Genomic DNA, 26,423 nt, shown 5'->3' on the forward strand with positions numbered 1-26,423 from the left:
AACAAACTTTATGATAGACATTCCAATAGAATGATTTTTTCAGTTACAAAATTATGATTTAGTCAAAATCCAAACTTCCTCTGGGAATTTCTTAACTTCAACAAACCTTTAAGTCTAAATCTAAAAAGAAGTGTTTTCATAGCATTGAACGAAATATTCTCAAAATCAAAAGTTTCCTTTCTAAAGTCTGGCGTTATACAGAAGCCATTTTGCATTTTAAAAGTCACTGATTTTAACAGTTTAAAAATAAAATGTAAATTAAAAACTTGCAAATTTGAAATTCTTCATTTTCATTCGATTTCTGACAGTAAGAAATTGTGGGGTTCGGCACAAAATTAATCCTAGGCGAGGTTTGTGTCTAGCTCTCTGCCGTAATTTCACCCACCACTGCTCAGAGCAGCAGGAGAAGGAACCATTCTTAGACCGTACCTTAACGCATCTTCCATCGTGTTTCTTGTCAAGGGCACGGTTACGGCTAGAGGGAGAAAGAGAGGAGGAAAGGAAGGATTAATCTCTTCACACCGTGTAGTCATCTCAATCATTAAGTCTCTCCACTTGTAAAGCCCCAGTAATTAATCAGATTCTGGAGCTTTGACATGGAGGATCATGAGCATTAGGGAAGACAGAAACTTAAGAAAAATCTAGTCCACCCCACGATTAGTCACAACACCACGGGCTTCTGCCTGCTGCTCGAACTGGCATTGTAGGTGACTGGGAGACCTTCTACTCACAAGAAATCCCTGCAGAGGGAGCACTCGTTGGGGTAGGTTCTGCCGTTGGTTCCACAGACGGGGTCGTAGTTGCGGGGACAGGCAACACTCAAGGTTTTTCCAGACATTCCAGTCAGGTAAGCGCTGCAGGAGGCCTGAGAAAGAGGATTTGTAATGTCTCCAAGTGAAGAGAAGGCTGTGATGGGCTTGTGCTAATCATGTTTTTCTGCATTGGGAGGCTACTGATGGTTATTTTGTTTCTCTGATTCCTCCAGGGTGAAGAGGAGAGAGAACAAAATACACCATGTGTCTTACAGCATACGAAAGCACCTTTTTGCTATTAAGACTTAAAGTACTTTTGGTGAGAATTACAGGCAAAAATGATCATTCCTTGGGGAATGAAGACAGGAAAGATATTTAGGCACTTATTCAATAGTCATATAGATTTTCTGCTGGCACTCTGTGCTGTGCTGACTCGCACTCTACATTATTAATCGCTGTCTTTTTAATCATCAACGTGGCAAGTTATCATCTCTGACAAAGGTATTTTCTTATGTTGGAGAAAAGAGGTGCACTTAGGGGCACTTCTTTTTATTCGCTCTCCATTTTTACTTTTTTTTTCCTCAAGCCTTCCCTGGAATGCAGTGTGAAGTATGAATTATTGATCTAGGCTTAGAAATCAAGACTAAATCACAAAGAAGTTCTACTACTCACCCGTCGTTGAGCAACAGCCAGATCTGCAATAAAAACAGAGATTTTAAAATATAAAAATTGCATAATGTCCTTGACTACAGTTCTTTGGAATCATCAAATTCCCTACAGAGTAACCAAATACACCTTCTCATTACTCAGAAGTGATTGTTTTCCCAAATGTTTTATCCACTCCAAGTAAATGAGAAGTTATATACTGAGATTAAAAAACTCAATTATTTGTGAAACCAGAAATTTTGACTAGCTAAAGAAGAAATAGGACATAAAATATTCTTTTTTTTTTTTTTTTAGCACCATTATCTCCACTAAGGCTCATAAACTTAAAGCAGACACAAGACCCTACCAATCTATAGCACTTATCTGCCTAAGGGTGACGTTCATTAAAAGAGAGCCCACAGTATTCCTAAATCATCATCACATCCCCAAAAGGCTGCACTCTCCTTAAGGATGCATAGAGACGTGCAGAGGATGGGGAGGACTAGAGATGCCAGCAAAGTCTGTAGCAAAAATGACTTACCAGAGAGGCAGCCGAGAAGGACCAGCCCAAGGAGGGCAACGCTACTTGCCATCTTCATGTTGGTGGTGCTGTAACGGCTGCCACTGGAGAGTTGGTAGCTGGAGAGTTCGTGGATGGTTCTCAGCCTCCTCTGTCCCCACTATATATACACATCTCCCCGACCTTGTGAAGTCATCACAGAAAGTAATTATTTGCTCTGTAAACTAAGAAAATTGTATTGATTATTGAGTTGAGCTTTAAAGAATACTTGCTTGTTAGAGAGATGCCCAGAAGAATTAAACAAAAATTTGAGCTACACCCAGCTTGTTAACAAAGGCGCCCTGCTGTACAATGAGTGATTTGTACTTTCCAAACAGGAGCACTGTCTCAATAGTGGATGTTGTGAAATTACGTATGGAAGTTGGGGAAGGAAAAAAAAATCCCATTTAAAGCCCATTTGCTGGAAGTGTTTGCCTTGTGCACACCATATCACACATGCTAGACAGGAATAGGCTGCCAGGAGGCCTTCATGGCACAGCAGAGTGAGGGGACAGCATCATGGGATACTCTGAGCTTTTGCAGACATCAAACCTGGGGTTTGGCAGACATCAGTGTACTTTAAAGGTGCTGAAGGCTCAATGCATCTCTCCACACTCTCTCCTGTGATTTTCTGGTACACTGGATTTCTCACCAGCGGGAAGGAAACAGTCATCACAAGAGGAAAGCATTACCTAAACCCTCAGAAGTTTATAAGACAATTCTATGAAGGAGCAAGAATTATTAATCTTTTGGCAATGGGCATGAGTCTGATTAAGAAATTATGAGAATAAGTAGCCTTAAATCTGTACTGGGATAACATTTCCTATTAATGGCAAGCAAGTGGTATTCTGTACAGGTGACATGGGTTTCTTAATACCACAGACATTCCAGAAAAATTTCCAGTAGCTGCAAACAGAAGGCGAGCCGTTAGGCTCCCCCCTTCCCCCACAATTATATGGCATTAAATTTAGAGTGTCAGCTGAAAGTCGTCTTTTAGGGAAGATAAGTGATAAATAATGTGCTAGGCTCTGCTAAGTGGTTCAACTCTATCACAAGTGCATGGAAAAACAAATAAGGGATATTGCATAAAATAATAAATTTTTGATTTAAGGTAGTCACGGAAGGAAGTGACGGATGGAACTTGTTTGTGCTTTAGAAGAGGCTTGATTCATACATGAGGCTTAAAGGCAGCCTGAGTTTTAAATAGAAAATCAGAATTGGTTTTCTTATTATCCTGGGAGATGTTCAACACTTGGCATGAGCAGATAAATCATAAAAATGTAGCTGAAAGTGTAAGGGAACTGTAGTCACAGAATAGAGCTTGTGGGATTTGGCCTGATTATATCAATGAAATCATTTTCCTGAAAAATAAATGAATAATGCTATTTGGATCTCATTCACAAATATCACAAGTTGAAGGGTTCCTTTGAAAGTTGTTTCTGTTGCATTCTTAGCATCCTGAGTGAGTTGACTTTCATATTCCTTGAGCTGATTGTGAGCATATTTGGAAAGGAAGCATTAGTCACGGAAGCATTAATAATTATTATTTTCCAGGGGCAGGAATGCCAAAACCTGAAAACAAAGCTTCCTCAGAACTTGCACCAGCCGCTGGTGGATGTGGTGCTTGCCAGCCCTGTGGTGGCTGGGGAGGCTACAGGAACAGAGTCTGTCTCCTCTTCAGCCCTGCAGTCTGAGCTTTTCCATACCCACCTCCAGATCAGAGATCCTCAGTTAGCAGAAGCTGTGATGCTTCTCCTGTTGCCTCTCCTGCAAGACTGAAGTCACACAGGAGCTGTTGAGCATGGCAGGTATCTGCCAGGGAGTGGCACTGCTCTCATGTTTGCCCAACACCCGCCCTTTCATTAGTTAGATCCGCTGGGAAGATCCCCTGGGAAGATCCCCTCTGATCCCCATGCCGCTTCTGAGGGTCTGGGTGGCCAGCCAGGACTGATCCAAAAGCGGTTCTTCTCCTCCAGTAACTCCTGCCTGTTCACGGGGCAGCAGGGAGAAAAGGAGAAGCAAAGGAGCCCTGCTACAGGTGGGAAGGGGTGGGAGATAATGGCCAGCAGCCAGGGCAGGGCTGTGAGAGCTGCTGGGGCAGGTGTGACGGGGATTGCACAAGGAGCAACATCAATAGGAAACAGAGGGAACAGGACAGGAATAATTGTGAGGAAGCAGATGGGCTGAAAACAGGCATTAGGAACAGTCAAAAACAACTGTTCCCAGACAGTGAGCCTCAGGAAATGTCATACATGTGTTGCAAATGGGAAGGGCAGAGTGCACCCACCTGCCCAAACCCTTCTGTGATTTGTGTGAAGGTGCCAGACTCTTTTCGGTGGTGCCCAGCTACAGGACAAGGAGTAATGGCCTTAAACTTAAAACACAAGAAGTTTCACCTCAACATGAGGAAGAACTTCTTTACACTGATTGTGACAGAGCACTGAAATAGATACCTGGGAGGTCATGGAGTCTCCCTCTCTGGAGATATTCAAACCCCCCTAGAGGAGGTCCTGTGTCACCTGCTGCAGGTGACCCTGCCTTGGCAGGGGAGTTGGACTGGATAAACTCCAGTGGTCCCTTCCAACCCAAACTATTCTGTGATTCTGAGGTTCTGTGATTCTGAGATTCAGGAATATCATGACGGTGGGCTCAGTAAAGTGGTTTTCACCATAGGATCATTTTAACAGTTCTGCAGATATGAGATCCATAGAAAAGCTTAAATAAAACTCTAAAACACTGGTTTAGGTTCTTAGAGGGCAAACATTCAAGAAGGTTATGGTCACATGAATGGGGTAAATGTTGGCAGTGATATGAGGGGTCCTCTTGTATTAAGGCAAAATTCTGGAAATTCTACCCAAGTCCTAATCCATCAGTATTTCTTTCCATAGCAGTGATATTCTCCTGGGAAGCTTTTCATCTTGTCTTGAAATTCCCTATCTCAAGCAAGTCCGTAGTCTACCACGATCTACAAAATTCTTCATTGATGATACCCCCTTTTTTTTTTTTTGGGGGGGGGGGGGGCGGGGGGAAGGTGGATGTGTGCAGTACATGCAAGACCACGTGTTGTTATTCCTGCAGCAGTATCACTGTCCTTGCTCCGGTCCCCTGCTGTCACACCGTAATCGAGAACAAAGCGGTGCCACTCTCGAGCCTGTGCTGCTGTAGAAACCAACGCAAACCGCGTTCCCCTGCGGTTCACTGGCGATGTGGAACATTGCAAGAGCTCCCGGACACGTTGCTGTTCCCAGAACTCTGCACACGGGGGCAGAGCTGGATCTTCTATCAGAACATAAATTCAATTTACAGCCAGCAAAGCCCCTGCTCTAAGCCGCACTCACCTAATATTTCTCCGTGTAGTTCAGCTATCTGATTGCTGCCTGCATATCTCCAGTCTTTTAAGAATAGATGATATCATAGGCAAGAGTGTCTGGAATAATTTGACTGTCTGGGAGCTGCATGCTAACAGCAAAAGGCTGAGCATCCCAGTCCCTCAGTAAATCTCAGCTCTGCCTCGCTGCAATAGCTCTGACACAGATAGCCCCCCAAAACAACATCTGCAATTAATTTCCTTTTAAAATATAATTTTATTTTTCTCCTCATCAAGAAAGAGCATTATAACAAACCATTTATCCTGCAAGAAACCTCAGAGACAAACTGAACTAACAGAAAGGTCTAGACTGGCCTGAGGTATATTTTGGCCAGTTACAAGTAGAACAACACACTAAAACAGAAGGATCAATATAAAATAAAGCAGAACAAAATAAGTACATGCAATGTGTTAATCAGGTTGTGAGGTAATTGAATGGCATTTCCTAAATTCGCAAACAACAGATAATGACATGAAGTGCAGAGATGCTGCTTAAAGAATTGTACCATAAAATACTTTGGCAGGCAGACAATGTTTCCTGCTTTGAATTTCCTGGGGGGAGAGTTAGATTAGTAATGGTGAGAGGATTTTGTGCTGTTGTGGCAGGATTTTATTGAGAGGCAATAAAAAAAATTATTTCCAACGAGGAGCCCATAAAAGAGGACTGTCTTTCTCTCCATCCTAAGGAGCAGAATGGGAGGATGAGCCTACTGGGGCAGGAGGCTGGGGGTGCCACTGTGGTCCTGCTCTGCCCTTGGTTACTCCTGAGCAACACTGCTAACTCTGCATCAGAGTGGAGGATCTGTCCCCATTCCTTTCTACTCACAGTTTCCCCTCAATTTCCTGAAGGATTTTCCTGTTTAGCAGACATGGCCCCTGGAAGATGCCCTCTGAGGATCACAGGGATCTTGAGCGCAATAAGGAGCTGTTCTTGTCTCCAAGGCATCATGGTTCCTGAGGGCCATCCTCATCCTCTCTGCTGCTCCCCAGGAAAGAAAATAAGTGCTGGGAGCTGGTGTTCTCTTATCCTGACTCTCACACCCTGTGGAGAGGGAAAAGAAGGAGCATGAAGCCCGTGACCCCCACACCCCTGGCACTACCTCCCAGAACCTCAACTGAGGCATCTGACATTGAAATGCCTTCCGGCACACAGACCTCCCTCTACCAGGAGGGACATTGCAGCCCCAGGAAGGGACTTGGCACTAAATGGTTGCAGAGAGTCATGTCTTTTGGAAATAAATTGTCTCCTTTTAGAGAGCTGCTCTCTCCACTCTCTGGGAAGTGACACATTGTCACTTAAGATCATTAACTATTTGACTGTGAGACTCGCTGCCTGTACAGCACGAGGCACTGTTAATGAATAATAAATTAACACTATGACTCTGAGACCTTCCTTTCATCAGCCGAGATTTCCAGAGGCCGAAGAATCTCAAAGGATCCTCTACAAGCGACAGTTGACGTAATTACGCACAAACAGCAGCTAAGTGATGGGTGAGGTGCCGGAACGGCAGGGATGGTTAGCAGTCATCTGAACATCAGGTCTGTTAGGACTGGCTGCCCATTAGTTTTCTGCAATACCCCACAACAATGAACATTACAAACATGAACGTGGGCAGCAAGGTATTCTGGTTGCCCAGAGAAAACATCCTGTGCCATTGCTTTGGGAAGCAAAGCAGATTGAAAAGGGGTTTCCAGTCCTGCCTGCGAGGGGGAGAGAGGCAGTTTGGAATCTCACCTTCTTTGCCTCTTCTCTTGTGGGCATAAGAAACTGGGGATGACCCTGGAAACCAAAACAAGGATGAGCAGCTCACTGTGCCAGTAAGACCCTCTTTGCTACCATGGCCTTTGCAAAACAGCCCCAAAACACCCCAACTGCAACAATCTTGGGACTGCCTCTAATTACGTGAACACTGAGTTTCACCTGGGGCCCCTTCATGCTGGCAGTCTGTGAAACAGTAATGCTGGGTGAGGTTGCAGGTATTTGACAGAAGCAGCCGTGGAGGGAGGCTGTTCCTCTCACCCAAGCAGAGAGTCTGTCTGTGATACCCTCAGTAGAGTAAATTGACAGGAGCAGCAGGATGCATCTCCAGCCCTGGTTTTCTTTCAGAAAGCTGGATGAAGGCTGATACCCACAAGATTTACCCACTACCTTTACAGTTGGGGTTGATTTTTTTTGTAGATCACAACATTGTACTCCCTCTCCCTGGAATAATTTCCCTATTAATTCCCACACCCCAGGTCTGTTGCAGCGTTATAATCATGCAACCCCTTAAGTAAAACCAGAATGAGACTAAGGCAAGACATAAATGTTGATGACTCTTTTTTTTATTATTATTATGCAGAGGTTTCAAGATTTATCAGAAGCTTTCAAGGGTCAGGAGAAGACTTTAGGAAATTATCTGCCATGGGGAACATTGCCAGAGAGGGGGATTTCTCAGATGAAGCCTGTTGAGAACTCAACAGGGACCCATAGACTTCAGCTGAAGAGTCCGACGGCTCCTCCTGCAGAGAAGGAAATCAGTAACTCAGAGATGGAACATCCAAGCTTTTATTGTTGATCTGTCTCTCCTCTACACCGCAGAGGAACTTCTGAACTCTATCCTATCTATTTTCTTTTATTATTAACATACAAAGGCAAGATGAATTCCTAATTCAAAAGAACAAATAGTCTGTAGGAAATAGACTTTTTTGCTGGAAGAAGGCTCTTCAGCAAATCACTTAAGAGGGAAATGGAGAACTCTATGCTATCTCTTTATACCTGCAAGGACGGACTCTCTGGCAGACTCTCCCAATAAAATAAAAATAACCTCGCTAGTGAAATAACAGGTAAACAAAATAAAAGAACTTTACTTCTCCAACCAGTCTCCAAGTCTGATTAGCTAGTTTAAGCTCAGTTAATTTAGCTAGTGAAGAGGTTTGTTTCATACGTACGCGAATGCATTGCAGAACAAGCATTTGTTGCCGTATGTGACACCGTTGGACCCGCAGTGTGGCATGTACTCCATGGTACAGTAGTTGCTGGCTACTGGCTGGTTACTGCAGTACTGAGATGCAAACTGTATTCACAAAAAACAAAAAAGCTCTCAACCAAAGATATGCAAAAAAGGTGACATTGGGAGACCCCCCACACACCCTGAGCTCGCAACTTATTAATGCTGAGAAAAAGCCCAGGGACAGGCGGGATACAGTGGTATGTTGCCTCCTGCCATGTAGAGCCTGTGTAACCACTGTAAGTGATGCTGCAGTAACTTTGACAATAACTGGGACATGAACTGGATACTGCCCTACTTGTTGAAACTATCATCAGATGAAAATGGCAATTCCACCCAACCATATCCATGGCAAATACTGTTCAGACAGCTGGATGTCTCAGGATTTTCAAAGGCTCAATCACAATGTGATTACGAGGGACTTATACAGAAATTCCTTTTAAGGAAAGAAAGGACGGAAAGTAGAAAAATCTGTCCCTTACCTGCACTGCACCAGTTGCTGGAAAAAAAAAAAAAAAAAAAAAGAAGAAAAAAGGAAATATGTTACAAATGTAATTCATGGATTCTTTTAGAGTTAAAATCTGTGAATTAATGCCCTTAAAAACCCAAAAACTTCCAATTCACTGTGTATGAGCAAATTACTTCTTAGACAAAAGAAATTTTGGCAAAATTTTGTGCCCTACTGTATGTTGATTGTCTAGTATTGTTTTGGGTTTTTTAATGAGGGCTACAGTCAAGATGGAAAAGGGTATGCAAAATGAAAGAAGAGAAAGACAGTTTCCATGGTTCAAAAGATGGAGCAGGACATGTACTCAAAGCAAAGCGAGTTGTTGAGGCAAGCAGGGTCGTAAACGTGACAAGTACACAGAGGCAGCATCTTATATGCGTTGCCACTGTTGTTCTTAAACAAGAGGAGTATTTAGTGAGATGTAAATTTATAAAGCTTCTACAGCAGTTCAGGCTCTCAAATTGCATCTCGGTTCAGGATGACTACAAGAAACGTTCGCTTTCATTCAGTAAAATTGTTTGTGTTTCTGCAACATTTCAGAGGTTAAATACTGGATGTCTGAGTCTCTGGGTTGTACCACGTACATGTCACTTCTTTCATTATGCATAAACTAGCGCTGAGAGTAGAGCTGTTCCCACAGTTGTTCTTACCCACTCAGTTCTGTTGCTAAAATATTACCCCATAAGTGATAGTCTTTGATGTCAGGTCTTTTCAACACTATCTTTCTAGGAGTAAATAAGTCCTTGCAGAATGAAGCTCTTTCTAGTCTGGGGATGTTTTTTTTGTGGTTCTAAAGACAGCCAGCGCTTACTCAAAGGCAGAGCGGGAGGCAGTGGAGCAACTCACCTGCGATGCAGCAAAGGGCCAGAGAGATCAGCAGCAACACAGCTGTCGCCTTCATGGTGGCTGGAGATCGTCTGTGAGCAGTAGAGTTTGGCTTTTGCTCAGTAAACGCAGCCCTGGTTCTGCCCTCCGGTGGTAACCGCGCTTATATTCCCGCCCGCACGGCTGGGTGTGTGTGTGCTTGCGCGTGTTTGTGCATGTTCATATTTGCCTTATCCACCCTTATTCTGGAATAACATTCCCAGTCTTTTGTTGCAGCGGCAATCTCGATAGAAGGAAGCCGCGCTGCAAGCCAAGGAGGATGTTTCTTCATCAACGGGAGTCACAAGAAGTTTAGATGTGTTAGATACACCCTCTGTGTCGTTATTGTAAGTGAAATATGTGACAGTTTCCTTCTGGAGGATCATGAAAAATTCCTGCAGGCAAAAGAGCGACTGTACAAACCTGAGCAGCAACTGCTGTCAGATTTTCTCTGTGTACACCTATCAGTGCCTCTTTATGTGTGGCGTTTTTTCGAGAGAAAAACATTGAATGAAATGATTCCGTAGCAGGAAGTCTCTCCTTTTGTTTTTGTGCTTCAGCACAGTAAAGCATCATTAAGTTATAGTGAAACCAGGAGAACAATGAACTGGGAAGGCAAGCAAGAGTGTGTCACAGACACTGGAAGGAGTACTTGGAAAGGACAAGAAATGGAGCAACTTTTATGGGATTATGCAAATTTACAATTGTTATTTTCCCTAAAATCCATTAGCATTGCAGTAATAAGCTTTTAGTATGATGATGACAGAATGATGTGAGGCCCTAGCATGGATCCTAGAAAAGTTGAACCCAATCTGGAAATCGCTGCTTCATCCATCTGCCCTTCTCAGCATAAATCCTTTGTTTTACCACCAAAGCACTGCTTTTTGGGACGACCTCATTCCATCAAGGAAAGCAAGCAGGCTCCCAGAAGAAATGCATGTGGGAGATATTATATTTTAGAAGGGTTGTGCCCAATTTATTTATGTTACTCTTGCGTGGATCAAAAAACCACCAATTCAATACTCAAATAGAGGACAAAAGCAAAATAAATTTCATGGACAATATGCCAATGACAGGTCACACTCTCAAAAAACAGAAGGATACTTTGTCCTTCGATTGTGAAATACTGCTGAAATACTTCTTGGGCTGGCAAAGAACACTGTGTTATTAAAGACTAAGAGAGAAGACAAGTAGGCAGGAGTAGGCATCATCCCTAGGAAGGCATTTATCTTAAAACACTTGGAGGTTGCTAAAGGATGATTTCAAGATGAGAAAACCTACTAATAAGTAAGTTGGAGGACCTAGACAAATAGGCTGGGACCATGCACGTGCCTGAAAAATATGGGCTACCCGTGCAGAGTGCTACACTTCAGGTGAGGACGGTGCTGAGGAGGCCAGGGAACAGCTCTGGGTACAGACACCACAGCCTGACCAGGTTTTGCTGATGCTGCTTGCACAGGGAAAATGCACCAGGAATACCTGTGTCACCACTCCAGCCCTTTACAATGTCAAACACCTAAAGAGTCTGAACACCAATGCAGGCTGACTATCATTCATGTGCAAAGACACACAGCTCTGGGGTTTAGGCATCTGTATTTAATTTTCTGCCTTTTATGAGGGGGGGGGAGCAAGATGTTATTTTTGTTATACCCCAGAGCTATGAGCACATAACCTATTCTGCCTGGCATCATCATTCAACAAATCAGAAGAAAATGTTTCATGAGACAACACATGAAACAGGACAAAGAAATGTTGCTGATTTAGTTTATTGAGAAAGAAAATCAGGAGTGAGCTGAGTTCCCCAGAGGGTGAGATGAACTGAGGTGAGATCTTTAGCTGGGATTTGCCAGTGGGGATCCTGTGGTGAATTCTCTCAGCACTGATACTCAGCATTTTCCAAAATGGCTTAAAGTGATAGTCCCATTGCTGTCCCTGAAAGCGAGGAGAAGAAAAAATGAATCAGACAGCTTGGCTCCTAGAGATGGTGTCAGATGGGAGCCAAGGAACTCACACACTCAGAATTCCATTAGCTATTTGATTATTAAGAGATGAGCAAAACAATTTAACCCATTCTTAAGACTGAAAATATTTGTGGGGAAACTATAGTGAAATTTCAAAAGTAATTTTCTTTGCAACATGCAAGAAAAATTCCATTAAAGTTAAATGGCCTTCAAACCATTCATGCTAACAAAGCAGACACAGCTCTTTGTATGCTCTAGTGAAAGAAATAAAAAGAATGGTTGGCATGGTGGCTGGCATTCTCTCCTGCCCAAGTCCCTAATCAGCACTGCCCAGCAAACAAGAAAGCAGCAGCTGTGCAAATTCTCACACATAGAAGGCAACTGATAACACAAATGTGATTCATGTTTGTACATACACGACTGCGTTGCAGAAGGTACACTTATTGCTGTATGTTGTGTTGTCCGAGCCACAGAGAGGCATGTAGTCAAGTGAGCAGACAGGTTTAGGGTATTCACTGCAGTCAACCTGCAAAATAAAAAGAAAAGAGTCTGATGTGAAGGAGTCAATAGCAGAAGAGCTTGAACCCTGAGCTACAGCTGCAGCGCTAATGACAACAATCTAACTAAAAGTAATTAACTTCCTTGCACATCTGATATAAACTGTGGTGTCAGTTTCTCCTATGCCAGGAGAATTTAATAATATAAAAATAGACCATAATTTCCTGTTTGAAGAGATGTATATCATAACCTGATCACAGCATTTCTAAGCAGCAGAAGTTCACTCGGTGAAGGCATCGTGCCTGTAATAACATTGCACTGTGTTCCCAAGCTGTCCAGGAAATTAAATGGAAAAACACTGGTGAGATTTCTGGAGAAGTGTAGGTGCTGATTCCCCTGTTAAGGTCCAGTATCCCTTCTGTAGTCTTAAAACAGGAAGATCAGCACTTAGCTAAATACTGCAAGAGTGGGATTCTGTTCTTCAGTGCAACGGGTGCTGCGCTTTCAGGGCAGCATTGTAGGGTGAAAAATGTACATGGCTGCAGAAAGAAGCTCTGGAATTTCATGGAGGAGAAATCTAGTGAGGCTTACTGACTACACAGAAATCACACCTAGCCAAGGTTCATCACCTGAAAATAGCTGGAGGCTGGAAGAGTAGAAGTCCCATAGATATTCTACTCTCACTCTCTCCTACACAATCCTTGCAGGCTCTGCATCGAGTCATGACAGGCTTAATGGACCATTGGTCTGACCCCATAAGCCATTCTCTGTTCTTATCCTCAGTTCTGCCCTAATGGATTATTTCTGCTACTACTCTTTCACTGATCTCTTCCTGAGCAGTCACCTGCTCTCTATTCTGGTGTTCACATGAATAATGGGTATTATATGTGGAGAAAACGAAATCTTCCCTGTGCTGAAGCACAGCAGCAGTTACCTCACTCCAGCAGGACCCTCCTGGTCTGGGGGCTGCTACAGACACTGGCAGTGCTTCCCCTAACAGCAGCAGGACCAAATCTTAGTCCCTCATCATGCAATCCACTTACTGTGATAATTTCCTTCTTACATTCACCGTCATTCTTCTTGCCAACACTGGTTCCAGTCTCTCTGGGAAGGGAAGAGACCTGCATTAGGGAGCTCTACGAGCAACCTGCTCTGCTGAACCCCATGTCCCAGCAATGCTGCTCAGTCTGAGGTATAATGCATGGGATACAGGAGACATCCCGCTTATCTTGTGCTCACATGGCTCTAGACACCAGCTCAGGTGGTGTCACTGCCTGCCAGAATGTTGTTTTATGGTATGATGTGAAGGATAAGGAAGAGTCCAGAGCGTTACAGTGAATGAGGAGAGAGGTTGGGTGGCAGTGTAGCTGCCCCTTAGGTTAATTGTTGTCCTCTGCAAGGCAGTCTCTGCCACATAGATCCTCATAACTTACTTCAGAGAAGCATCCTGTCCTGTGTTTGATCCCCACCCAGCCCTCTACTTCTCTTTCTAGATCAAAGGCACAGTTTTCCTTCTAATCACAAAGGAAAACAAGGTCTTGTTATGAGGGAAAGAGGAGGGTCAAAGTCCAAGCACCTTACAGAAAAGGCCTTGGTAGAAACGGTGATACTCAGAAGTTGCCAGGAGCGCTAAGCCCTGGTCCCTGAGCACAGCCAGTACTCACAGGTTACGGGCACACAGCAGGCACTCGTTGTCGTAGGTGACCCAGTCGGTGCCACAGATGGGGCTGAGGTCTTTGTTGCAGAGTACCACCGCTTTGCCTTCCTCACTTGTTGTGTTGGGGTACCTGCTGCAGTCCACCTGTTGAGGGAAAACACAACAGCACACTGCTGAAGGCTGGCTTAAAGGAAGCAAGTAGGTCCGGTGAGTGTGCCTGTCTGGTCACGAAGGATACCACCACAGCAGGAAAAATGCTTTTTTGTGTGCCACTGTGACAGTCCACTTGCAGATGGCCATTGCAAGATTCTGACCTCTCATATGTACCCTTGTTTAGAGTTTGAGTTACATCTTGGGGAATTCCATAAGCAGCTTTGGGAACTCGGAAGCAGGGATTCCCCTTGTTTTGCCCTTGGTTTCACTTACAGGGACAATTTCCTTGCATTCTCCATCATGGTCTTTGCTGACATTTGTTCCATATTCTCTGGAGAGGGAAAGACAAATGTTAGAAGTTCAGCAAAGACATCACTACATCCTAGGTGTTGGAAATATGTAACTAATGCAAGAGAAAACTGCCTCTTTCTCAGTCAGGCTCGTATATGTATTTTTGAGAAGGTAGTGCCATTCTCCCTAAGCAGCTGAGTGGCTGGCAGGGATGTAAAACCCTGGGAGCTTTAAGACCATTCTGGACAGCTCAGAGCAGAGCATCTCTCCATCCTTCAGCTGTGATAAGATGTACTCTCAGAGCTGTCATCTGGCTGATCCTTGAGCTAGAGAAGAAAAACCTGAATAAATTACACAAGCAAAAGAGAAACAAGGTGACTAAAGTGATGTCTAAGCACCAGAGCACCGCAAAGTGATACCCAAGCTCATTTTGAAGGAACTGACAGAACTGACATGATAGATCACTGATTGTTGAAAAGTGGTGCTGCCAGGAGCCCTAAGCATCGCTGCCTGAGGTCTCCCATGCTGTACTTACATGTTGTAGGCACAGAGCAGGCACTCGTTGCCGTAGGTGACTCCATCGGAACCGCAGATGGGGCTGACGGCCTCGCTGCACACCAACACCTCTTTGCCTTCCTCATTTGTAGTGTTGGGATATGTACTGCAGTCCACCTGCTGAGGCAATGTACAGCAACAGGGTGGAGAAGTCATTTGACATTCACAGCTCTCATTTTGTATGAGACAGTGACCAAGTACAACCAGTTTTCACCACCACAGCAAAAACTTGTGCTGGTGGGTCAGCCTGGGAACAGGTGAATCCTTCCTGCAAGAACCTTCCCACACAGCAGGAGAGGAGGAGGAGGAGGAGAGGGCTATAGCCATGCAGCCCCTTGGACGGGGTAAGTCAGTGGTGGTCTCTCATGCTCACTAGGCATCAATTTATAAAGGCTCCCCATTCGTCCCTTGTTCTTCTATTCCTTTGGCTCCTCCAGTGCACTTCTGTTTTTACTGTTTCATTCTCAGTATCCTAATAATGTTTTTTTCAGAGGACCTATACTAATGATCTGGTGCATGGAAGCTGGAGCAGCTCACAGCATTTTAATCTTTCAGTAGGTTGCCCTCAGATGGGTTCTGATATCACAGATATCAGATAGACTGTATAGTTTTCAGTTTAAAACCAGTTATATATGACCAGATTAAAGCTTAGACCAGTCTAAAGTTGCTGAAAAATTAATCAAAAAATTTTGTATCATTATTACTAAGACATTATTAACAAACAGCATAAATGTAGTGCCAAGAGCAGTATAATTTAATGCTTTGCATTGTAGAATCTGATTACAATGACACCAGTGTCACAGTAGGTGAAAAACAGCTGAATATCTACAGGCTGGAGGTTTTCCCCATTCCTTTGGTTATGCCTTCACCAGGCCACATACTTGAGAAAAGTGACACAAAGAATTCTTCCACTCACCTCAATCCCAAAGGCAGCATCTGGAAAAGAGAGGCAGAAAGTATGAAACAAGGCCAGTATGATAAGACCTCAGTTAAAGCTGGAAATATGGGCGTAAAATTCCTATACACAGGGCCAAGCTGAATTATTTCCAGTGATTGGGTTTTGAACCAAATAAACTATGTATGATTTTTTTTTCTATGTCGATAAGTATAATAGCACTGCTTATTGCTGGCTGTGATGAAACACACTTTTGAATAGCTTTGTTCTTTTCTGTTTTGAGATAGGTAGACTTATTAATTGAAAATGGAAGAGCTTTTTCTTCCTTATCTTTTTACATATCCGTTTTGACCCTAAAGAGCTGCTGTTACGTATTTGAAAATACACCTGAATCAATATAGACAAATGCAAATAGTCATCTACAGGATAAGCAAATACATACAGCATCTGTTGTCAGAAATATGCATTTTAAAGAAGCCGAGTGTGAAAAAAAAATGTCTATGGCTATGTAATTTCATCAGTTGTAAATATGCAATGAGAACGTCAGACTCTGGCTTGTTTTCATCTCTTGTTGTTCCATTAGGAGAAAAAGTATTGCAGGAAATTTTCCAGGGTCCTGCAAAGAACTTGCTTGTACCATTACAACATTTTCACAACTAGTTACTGGAGGTCTGACCCTCTTCTTGTGGCCTTATTTCAAGTATTGATCCATTTGCTGTAATTGTACAACAAGTCTAAGCAGTGTAATGGTGTTAAAACATCAGTATACAAAGAATAACAGCACTAGTTGCCAGGACAGAACTCCCCTTGCAGTTATTTGTATTTATGACAGACAACCAGCTACAGCCATGAGCCACTGAGGACTGTCCCGAAATATGCTCCTGCATCCTGCATGATACCAATGCACCAAGGCAGATGAGTGCTCTGAAGGAGAAGATTTTTCTCTCTTTGAAGCCACTATCTTATCCTTTTAAAGACAGACAGGACTCAGACATGAAGCTTCTGTGGCACCTTGAGAGTTACTCACCTGGGATGCAGCAAAGCGCCAAGGAGAGGAGCACAAAAACACCCGCTGCGGTCATGGTGGAAGTGTCTTGAGTCTGCAGGCTGAGCTCCTGTGCTGCTCACGAGATGGTCTCTCCAGAGCTGACTGCAAATATATACAAATGCAATGTCTAAACTGTTCAACTGTAACATAAAACAACAGCAGAATCTGTCACCAGTACAATAAGGCTGGTAATATTTATTGAGGTCTTGACTGTTCAGGTAATGGTCTGCGTCTGCTAGGCGATTGATTTTGGCTGGACACCCGGTTAATAGCTCAAGACAAGTATCACAAGGTCCCAGTGGTCAAAACCAGACAAACAGCCTTTTGGACAAAAGGAACCTCTTAAGGATTCTAGTAGAAATGTAAGGAGCACAAAATACTGAGGAGCGTGAACAGTAGGCCCTTCATTTGTCTCTTGCAGAGCAACATCTCCCTCCAGGGAGCAGCTTAGGCAGGATGCAGAATCATCCTGTTTGCAGATCAGGCCAAGTCTCTGCTTTCCTTTCTGGTTTTGGGTGGGGGTTTTTTCCCACATCACACATTTTCACCACTAGATACAAACACAGGTCAGGTGTGGCTTTGCCATCAACAGAACTGGTTGAGCTTTGTCAGGCAAGTTTGGCAGGACTGTGTCCAACCTGTGAAGCCAATGGTATTTAGCACTGGTGTGTGACTAAAGCAAAGGCTTCTTGACAGTTTCACTGCCTGGGTGTAGAAGAGCTCAGTAGAAGACTTGAAAGCAGGTTAAAAATCTGTCACTAAAAATGTCACTTGAACCTTACCAGCAGGGAGCACTTATTTACAGACCCAGTCCTAGTTAAACACACTGACCAATTCAGAGTGTTCCGCCAAGCCATCTGAAGAACAAAAGACACCAAAGTTTGGGGACCTATTTACATAGCACCAGCTTGAAAGTACAGTGGGTCCTTTCCTCTTGCAGATACTTCAGAAAATGATACTTAAAATATAGGAGCTGTCCCAATTTTCATGCCTGTCTCACACCAGCAGCCTTTGTGCCATCTCCAAATTGCTCCTTCCTAGGAGGAGGTCTGCACCTCTGCTGTTTTAGTAGCTGTAATTTTGCAGGAGTGGGTTCTGCCTGTAGCCTGAGTTTCTCATCCCTTTCACAGGTCCAAAATGTCAAGAATGCCTGGGGGGTTTTTTGGTCCTGAGAGCTAAGCATTGTGCTTAGGGTAGACTTCAGAACCGTGGGAGCTGCAGAGCAAAAGGTGCTTTACAAGTGCTGCCTTGAACAAACAAGGCACCACCCATTGGACAAATGAAATTTAGCTGAAATCATTGAAATTCAGCACAAACAAATGTGTTCATGTCTAATGCATCACAGTAGTCTAAAGGGTATATTTTGATCCTTAAATGGATAAACTGTACAGCCTGTGGAATCACCTATCCTGGCACTGGCATGCTCCGAAGGCTGCAGCATGGCTGTGTCTTTATACAGGTTACATTTTTACCTAAGAGATTCTTTTCAGAGAGAAGCATCAAAATAATTATGCTGCTGTGATTGTTTCCATAAATTACAGGGAGCATACATGAATATTTCAGACAGATTTGGCACATCTTCAAGATGTATTGCCCTAATGTGTCTTGTGGATGGTGTCTGGAAGCCAAATACTTTTCCCTGAGTGTGTGCAGGAGCACGCTGTCACATACCAACCTTGCTGTCTTTATCAGATCACCCATATAGGCTCTGCACAGTTGGAGGGGGGTACATCTTTCTGGGTTAAATATGAACTTTACCACTGCCTCCTCCAGCCAGGCAGCAAGACCTCTGTGAATCATTCTCACCAGCCTTCCCAGCCCCAATCTGGCAGCTTTTGACAGGTTTGCTCCTGCCTGGTGCTCCATGCTGCTCCCTGCCCTGGACAGTGCTGTCCTCTAGGGAGCACCAACCTCTCTCCTGGTGAGAGGAGAGCACCTTCCTGCCAAAGGTTGGCGGGTGTTGCCTGCATACACCAGAGAAAAATTTTCCACTGCAACTGCTGGGTTCAGCACTGGCTCTGGCATTTACTGGCCCCGAGCAGCCCAGATTTCCTCTGACCACCGCAGTGCCTCAGATGTTCAGCAGATCCATTCCTTCGCTCTCTCATCTGCAGGCAATCTAGGGAGATTCAGAGACTAGGTGTGACAATTAAGTGGTGATTGGGGAGCAGCAGTCCCACATGAGCCATTCAGGTATCCCCCAGGCAAGTCACAAAAGTGACACCCAGAAATCACCAGATTTCAAACACATGCACAACCTTCAACCAGACAATGTCCACAGCCTCCAGATTTACAGCTCCAGAGTATCCCACCTCTAAAAACAGCATGGAAAAATCCCACAACTGTCTAAGCTCATGCTGTAGGACAGGTTGCTCAGTTCCTAGCTACTCCTGGAAGAACAGTTGGAAAGAGGATTTGGTCTGCAATCCTGCCACTGATCTCATGCTGTAATCCACTTCATCACGGTCTTCTAATCCTCTAAGTCAGATGCAGCATCTGGCTAATGACCATTTGGCTAAAGGAAAATCATCCTGTGTGCAGCAGCCAGCACAAGGGCAGAGATCCTACAAGAGAGCTAAAGATGGACTTTTGTCAAGGGGGAATGGTTTTAAGCTGAAGTTTAGATCAGGTATTAGGAAAAAATTCTTCCCTGCGAGGGGGAGGAGGCCCTGGCACAGGCTGGCCAGAGAAGCTGTGACTGCCCCATCCCTGGAAGTGTTCCAGGCCCAGTTGGACAGGGCTTGGAGCAACCTGGGATAGTGGAAGATGTCCCTGCCCATGGCAGAAGGGTTAGAACAACATGATGTTTAAGGTCTCTTCCCACCCAAAAAATTCTATGATTCTGTGACCTGCAAGTAAGCAAAGGCAGTGCCACATCTCAGTGTACCACTTGTTATGGTCCTGAGCACCATAGGGTCTGTGGGCTGACTGCAGGGCAGGGTTTGGCAATCATACAACAACCTCTCACTTATTCAAGTAATTTCTTGTTTTACATTTCCCATTACAATTTTTTCAGTATCGATTTCATATTCTCTAAAATAATCTAAACTGATGCTGGAAAATTTTCTTAGGGGATATGGGACTTCTCAGCATAAATAATACATTGATAAACAAATGAAAAATTATTTAACACACTTTTCCAAACCCTCCTGGCTTTTGTCACATCATTCAACTAACAAAAAGCTTTTGTAAAAGTGGGAAATAACAATAATTAGTTGCAGCTCTTTCATGAAAATGCCCCTAATCACCACAAAACGCCTGCAGAACACAATTCAGACTGCAATTTTCACCTTTGGCTTTCTCTTGGCCACAGTGTGGCCAACAACCATTTGCACTGAGCCACAGTGAAACCTGGAGAAACCAATGGAGCACAAACTGAAGCTCTACCTCTTACTTAGTGCCTGAAGGCCCCATTTGAACTAAGCAATAAAGCAAACAAAGTCACTGATATGATTAAAACATCTCGATATCAAAACATATCCATGTTTTATGAACTTATTAAATAGAACTTGATCCAAGTAATGCCGGTGGATGTTTTCCTGAACTAATAAGACCTGTGCAGAACTTTGTACCCTGCAGGTGAAGGCTAACATGGTTTCACATTACTTATGCAATGAATTAAATATACTTGGCCCCACTGCAAAGGCAGATGTTGACACACAGGAATGAGTCCAACACAGGCCAGCAGGCTGCCCAGGGACAGGAGCACAGGGCAATCCAGGGAAGCTGAAGGAGCTGAGATTCTTCATCCTGGAGAATAGATGGCTATCTGCTAATAGATTGCTCTCTGCAGCTCCCTGACGGGGCTATAGATAAGGCAGAGTCAGAGTCTTAGCAGAGCTGTATTGCAGAAGGATTAAATTCTGAATGAATGTGAGGAATTATTTATTGCCATGAGGATGATTAAGCACAGGGAACCAGAGAGGCTGTGCATGTCCTTCCTCAGTGATATTGAAAACTAAATTGAGCAAGAAAGCCTTGGGCACCTGAGCTGACTTTGAGCAGGGGTTGAGCTAGAGACCTCTGGAGAGCTCTTACAACCTGAACTATTTTATGTATATGGTACTTTTATAATGCTCTCTCCTATAAATAGTTTTATTAATAAGGAAACATAATACTTCTCTATGACCCAGAAGAGCAGCCTCAGTTTTCTAAGCTCTACAAAGATCTCCCAGGACATTTTTACAGGGGGTCACCAGTAACATTTACAACAAAAAGAGTGAATTATAGTAATTTTTGAAAACTCCACATGCTAAACTCTTCAAATTTGAGGATATTATTAGCTCTCAGTGGTTTCAAAGTCCCTCCACTTATGCAGCTGCCCAGCATTCCGGGACCACAACCCTTCTCCAGAAGAGCATCAGCATTCAAACCTACAGCAAAGTTATCTGCATCACAAAAACTCAGCTGCCAAAATATTGTCTACTTCACTGCTGTGCTGCAGCCTGGACTAGACGTGGGTCTGCAGCATCAGCTCCGAGGACATACCTCCAGCTCCTGCTGTGCTCCAGCTCTCTGAAGTTTCTGGATGATGAGGATGTCAGGTCAGAGTTCCATTGCACAGGGCAGAGGTTACTCACAGGAAAGTAGGAAAATGCCAGAATGAGCATCAGAAAAAGGAGGCAGTAAACAACACAATTTTGCTGGACACTGACCCAAGTTATTGCTCTTTGAAGTGAACGTACTGCAGGGAAGGTGGGTTGGAGGTAATGCAAAGATATTAACCTGCAGCTGGTCAGAGGAAATCATTGGTTTAATCAGTTTCCCTGACACTTCAGTGATCTCAGCTCTGCATCACTGAGCACTCAGTTCATCTTTGCCACAGCCCAAGCAGGAACAACAAGGAGGCGGCTGCAGGGAAGTAGCAGCTGACCTGGGATTGACACCACTCATGGCTGCTTGGCAGGAGAAAATTAATCCAGCAACTTCACTACTAGGGCTGGGAAAGTCTCCTTCAGGATCTGGGGTCAGGAGAAAATCTTTCAAAGGTAGGAAAAAAAGATAATAAAATTCAATAGATTCTTATCTGCAAGGAGACAGTATTTATAGCACAATGCAGTTAAAATAGAACGAATAAGCATGTTCTGCCATGAAAGCAAATTGCTTTGAGGTTATATAAACCAGGGGAATAGTTGAACACATTCTCAAACTACCAGTCATCTAGCAGCACACACATCATCAGAATAGCACACAGCAGGGGGATTGTGGCTGTGTCCCTTGGATTTCAGACAGCTACGTGACCCACCAAGGAGTGTCATTGCCGAGAGAGGCTGATAGGCAGAAATAAGATATTTTAACTGATTAACAAGCAGGGCTGGGAAACGTGATCCAGTATGGGTGGGATGAGCCCTTGCTGCTTGCTGAGCAGCAAAGGGGAAAGTGAAGGCCTCAAGGAAGATCGTTTGATCCCTGTACAGCTGGATTTCAGAGTTTGTTTACAGAGGGATAAGCATCCCGGATGCAACTGCAGTATGAAATCTGTGGCCAGGCTGGCTGAGGAGCCAGGTGACTGTCTCCCAGGAAGCACAGGGATCATCTCTTCACAGTGAGCTGCCAAGTCTCATTAATTTATCATAGGAACATGCCTTCAGTGCTCGCTCCCCTCAGTTCCGTTTTGTAAGATTGACAGATATGTCTATAGACCACAAAGTGTTCTTGACAAAAGGGTAATTAACCTTTGATGTTTACATCTCCTTCCTCTCCGTAAGTAACACGACAATTCGGGGATTTGGGGAGGTCTGGCTATAAATGAGTTATGGTTTCCTTTTATGCTCTTGATCAGAGGCCAGGAGGACTGGACTTTTCTTAGCTCTACCTGGAGTAGTAGGTAACCAAGGGAGAATTTCCCTGGGTAAAATGCCAAAGCCTTGGATACAGGGATTTTGGACCAGACCGGGTCTGCAGTCATCGTTCAGTCTGCAGCTCCACAGCCCTTTGGACCAGAATCTGGAACCTGCTTCATGAAAGCTCAGGACTGGGTAAGCTGAGGCTCTGCCCAACTTGAGAGAAGACCAAGGGGTGAAGTTTGTACACAGATAATGACATGTATGGGAAGACTTACTGTAAAGTGGTTTTTAACTTAGATAAACACTTCAGCAGTATGTCCTCCTGCACAAATCCAACATGGGAGGAAGAAACCAGGAGTGCAGAGCAGCTGTTCCTGGAGCTGCCAGTCCATTGCTGCCACAGTGACCTGGAGGCATCGCTCTGCCTCGGAACTGCCCCAAGGAAGATCAACATACCACATCCCCAGGCAAAGTCTTCGTTCCATGTGAAAAAAAAACCACGGGAGGAAGTGATGCAGAACAGAAGCAAGTAGATCACCAAACAAAAACATGCTCCCAGGTCTTGCCTTATCAACAAACAAACCAGCAAAAATGCATAGGAGAAACAATGTTTGGAAGAGACAAGTGAAGGTGGTTGTCTTCATTTATGGAAAGAAACCCAGTAACCTCTGGGATTTTGGATGAATGGTGGTTTGGCTTTTTAAGAATGATCTTGTAAATAAAGCAGCAACAAGGGATAGGGTGCAAGAGGCTAAGAATTAAAATCCACTACTCGCCCTAGTGGGAAAGGCAGGGAGGAGTGTGAGAGGCAGGATACATCATGGTGCTGTAACTTGAACACTTGGCTGGGATAAGATGAACTGGATGGAAAGAATTTCTGTAGCTGAATGACTATTAGCATAACCACTGAACTCGTCTTCATTATTAACATCAAAAGAAATGGCAACAATTTCATTTATTCTACAGAGCTGAGCTCTTATGAGACCACTGGCTGATTCTTTGCATCTGGACATGGGTGAGGCACAGTTGGTTCTGACAGAAAGGAACATGCTGCCAAATTACAGGATTTTACTCATTCACAGTAGACAGCAGGTAGACAGAGGTAGACAGCAGGTATTCTACCATCTCCTAACTATTGCACTAGCAAAATATTATATAGAACAACTGCTATGTTATGCATGATCATATGGCTCCTGCATCCCCTGGCTTGGGCACTGCCCCATTTGCAACCTGACAAAAAAATCCATATCTCAGGAGAGCTGAATACTGAAATCTGCAAAGGTTTTGTGTGTCTCCCTTTCTGGTCTTGAAATGGTTATGCTACACTCTCCTGCTGCTGACAGCGAAGGTTGTTTGTGAATGCTTCCACAGCAAGGAAATATTTTTGCTACTTGTCTCATATTTTGCATCTTTTTGCCATCCTTCTCTTCCTACATTTGAAAGCAGCCTGTGGAGAACAGCAATATTAGAAAGCTGGCGTTAAATCACTGCCAAATAAAATGTCAGCAGAAGGTATATGCATCACTTACATCCAATCGTGCACTGCCTGCTCAGCATCCGGCTGACACTATTTGGGATGCTGCCACAGAGAGCAATGGGAGTTCAGGCTGCTTCTTGGTTTGCTTTCCTTCTTAGTCACTGGGATGGCTGCTGTTCCTGAGCCCCTGAGTGTCCCAAGCTCTCTGAGGAAGAGAAAGTCTGCCATTAGAGACTCAGTATGACCATTTTCCCAAAAGGGAACGGGTGCTGGGAATGTAAATAAAACTCCCAAATGATTCAAGTGAAGGAGAGTTCATCTGAGTTAACCACTAACAGTGAAGTGGTTTTGCTGTCTCTGACTGTTATAAACCTATCAGTCAACAAACCTCTGCCATCTGAATATGCTACATCATTTGAATTTCTACTCCGGATACTTTCTTCAGCTATTTTCTTTTCTCTGCTAAATCTTCATGATTTACCCCCCAAGCACAAACAGCAAGTGGAGAGAAAAGGAGGATAAATTGGAAAAGCACAGGGAGAGGCCAGGAGCTAGGGGACTGTCACTTGGAAAGCATGTTCTTTCCATCGGACTGACACATTATAGGCACGGATCCCACATTCACTGGTGTAAGTGGAACCATCTGTGCCACAGATCTGCTCCAGTGCTTGGTCAGGGGGCCATGACTGGCCATGCTCAGCAATGGCCTTGGGGCATGGGCTGCAGCTCAGCTTTAAAGGGAACAGTGAAAATGGGCTTAAAGCAGTACATCAAACATTCCTTATTCTTCAGGAGGCTTGTACAAAATTAATGTTTTACTTCTATCAATGAAAAATGGGCAGGAAGGAATACACTGCATAAACGCTTTTTCTTTGCAGATTCACAGTATGTTTAAATTTATGGGGCCTCACCTCAGCTGGTGAAAATCTGGAAACCCCTCCTGGGCTGTGTGGATGTCTGCCAGCTGGAGACAGGCTCCTTCTACTACTGCTTTCTGCTTTGTTCCTATCTACTCGCTGATCCGTGGAGAGCAGGCAACCAGAGCCCAGGGCATGGCAAAGAATCAAATAAAACTGTATCAAACATTAAATTACAACAAGAGAATGAACATTTCTGAGTGTGAACATATTGATGGATGAAATGGCTTCATACCAGAATTACACCCCTTTAAACGTAGAGGTCCGAGGAAATTTTTTCAGTTCCTAAGTTATTTTCTTTGCTAACAGCCAGTTGAATAGACCTGTGCAACTGATACAATGAGTTTGAATAATTATTTCTGGATTTTTTTTTTTTTGAGGAACATATGGTTATAAAAGTGCTTTAAAAATCATTTAAATATTCTTCTGAAATGAATATTTAAAAATCAGTGGGATGAGCCTTGTCACTCTCTCACATCCCTCAAGAGAATGACAGAGTGTCTAGGCCCATCTACATGCCTCTAGAAAATGCAGCACATGAAAAAAAAAAAAGATAAACCAAGGGAAATTATCAGCAGACATCATTTTGAAAGGCATAGATGTTTTGATAAAGTTTTTGAATGAAGTTTGGGTGCAGACACACTCAAGGAAAAGTTGTGGGGTTTGTTTTTCAAGTCACAGATGGGTAAGTGCTGATAAAAGGTGAAAAAAAAAATACCTCTGCTCAATATGAAAAGACTAAGTATTGTTTTCTACGTTCCACTTATCAATCAAAATTTAAATGACTCACCTCATTCTTCTCCCTCTTTGTTTTGTAAGAAAAATTACTGTAGACTCAGAAAACACTGATAATGCTATAAAGATAAGTCAGACAAACAAGGAAAGGGAGAGGGCATTTATATTTTTAAAATACTGCCTCTGTGATATGTACTGGTACATTTACAGGTCACAAATCCTGAGGCTGGACTGCCACCAGTGTGAAACACGTCAAAGTTTGTCAACCCTTGGCACAGCTCAGCCGCTCTGTCCCCAGCTCCAGAGCCAAGGGCTGCAGCCTGTGGAGTGGGACCAGCTGCATTTCAGCACTAAATTTTAGATGCCTGGTGTTGCAACTGTATGCAAACATGACTGGAAAGTCATTTTTTTCCTTGCTGCATCCTTGACTGAGGATATTAAGCTACTTCCATTCATGGCAAAAGTGCAAAAATAAGAGTCCACTGAAGCAGGACTAAAACCATGTTTGCTTCTGATTCTTTCAGTGTCTCTCTCCAAGCTAAAACCCAAGCTTTCCTAGCATAACTGTTGAGTGGTTTTTGAGAGAAACCTGAGCATTTTGAAGCTGCTCGGGCTTTTGCTCAAGGCGAGTAAGAAAGTCAGCCTCAGGGCTCTGCAGCATTGTGCCCCCGAGCAGAGATGGAGCAGCAGGCTGAGCAGCACCAGAGTGTCTGTCACCTACACCCTGGAGATGGTTACTGAGTATATTTGCAGTCTGGTAAGCAC

At 43.8% G+C, this 26,423-nt stretch overlaps 3 protein-coding genes across 3 annotated transcripts in view; all 3 read right to left on the reverse strand.

Annotated features, from left to right (window-relative positions):
* LOC114063846 (ovomucoid-like) overlaps nucleotides 1–2,045 on the reverse strand; it is a 12,177-nt gene extending 10,132 nt beyond the window's left edge. Inside the window, exons 1-4 of the mRNA XM_027896411.1 lie at nucleotides 1,939–2,045; nucleotides 1,425–1,447; nucleotides 732–865; nucleotides 430–475 (exon numbers count right to left, since the gene is read on the reverse strand). Coding sequence (XP_027752212.1) covers nucleotides 430–475; nucleotides 732–865; nucleotides 1,425–1,447; nucleotides 1,939–1,996 — 261 coding nt within the window. The 5' untranslated portion in view covers nucleotides 1,997–2,045. The remainder of the gene's footprint in view (nucleotides 1–429; nucleotides 476–731; nucleotides 866–1,424; nucleotides 1,448–1,938) is intronic.
* Nucleotides 2,046–7,654: 5,609 nt separating this feature from the next.
* Nucleotides 7,655–9,865, reverse strand: LOC114063855 (serine protease inhibitor Kazal-type 6-like). The gene is made up of 4 exons (XM_027896419.1): nucleotides 9,668–9,865; nucleotides 8,796–8,812; nucleotides 8,255–8,379; nucleotides 7,655–7,825 (listed from the first exon to the last, which is right to left on the reverse strand). The coding sequence occupies exons 1-4, from the start codon at nucleotides 9,720–9,722 to the stop codon at nucleotides 7,780–7,782; spliced, it is 243 nt and encodes an 80-aa protein (XP_027752220.1). The 5' UTR covers nucleotides 9,723–9,865; the 3' UTR covers nucleotides 7,655–7,779.
* A 1,497-nt stretch (nucleotides 9,866–11,362) lies between these two features.
* Nucleotides 11,363–24,210, reverse strand: LOC114063824 (ovomucoid-like). The gene is made up of 9 exons (XM_027896365.1): nucleotides 24,059–24,210; nucleotides 16,723–16,845; nucleotides 15,717–15,736; nucleotides 14,781–14,917; nucleotides 14,228–14,285; nucleotides 13,809–13,945; nucleotides 13,188–13,248; nucleotides 12,063–12,172; nucleotides 11,363–11,617 (listed from the first exon to the last, which is right to left on the reverse strand). The coding sequence occupies exons 2-9, from the start codon at nucleotides 16,775–16,777 to the stop codon at nucleotides 11,572–11,574; spliced, it is 624 nt and encodes a 207-aa protein (XP_027752166.1). The 5' UTR covers nucleotides 16,778–16,845; nucleotides 24,059–24,210; the 3' UTR covers nucleotides 11,363–11,571.
* Nucleotides 24,211–26,423: the final 2,213 nt, after the last annotated feature.

The sequence above is a fragment of the Empidonax traillii genome, unplaced genomic scaffold (assembly GCF_003031625.1).
Source record: "Empidonax traillii isolate 1590-97213 ecotype Southwest subspecies unplaced genomic scaffold, ASM303162v1 scaffold495:size1017845, whole genome shotgun sequence".
In the NCBI taxonomy this organism is placed as follows: Eukaryota; Metazoa; Chordata; class Aves; order Passeriformes; family Tyrannidae; genus Empidonax; species Empidonax traillii.

Bases quoted from the DNA above. Each gene is read 5' to 3' on its own strand.
- LOC114063824 (XM_027896365.1), bottom strand. From the start codon at position 16,777: ATGACCGCAGCGGGTGTTTTTGTGCTCCTCTCCTTGGCGCTTTGCTGC. The intron at 14,286-14,780 runs GTAAGTACAGCA...TTCCCTCTCCAG, and splicing joins CTGCTCTGTGCCTACAACAT to AGAATATGGAACAAATGTCA. The intron at 11,618-12,062 runs GTATGTACAAAC...CCTCGCTTTCAG, and splicing joins ACCTTCTGCAACGCAGTCGT to GGACAGCAATGGGACTATCA.
- LOC114063855 (XM_027896419.1), bottom strand. From the start codon at position 9,722: ATGAAGGCGACAGCTGTGTTGCTGCTGATCTCTCTGGCCCTTTGCTGC. The intron at 7,826-8,254 runs GTACGTATGAAA...CCTTCTCTGCAG, and splicing joins TTGTTCTGCAATGCATTCGC to GAGGAGCCGTCGGACTCTTC.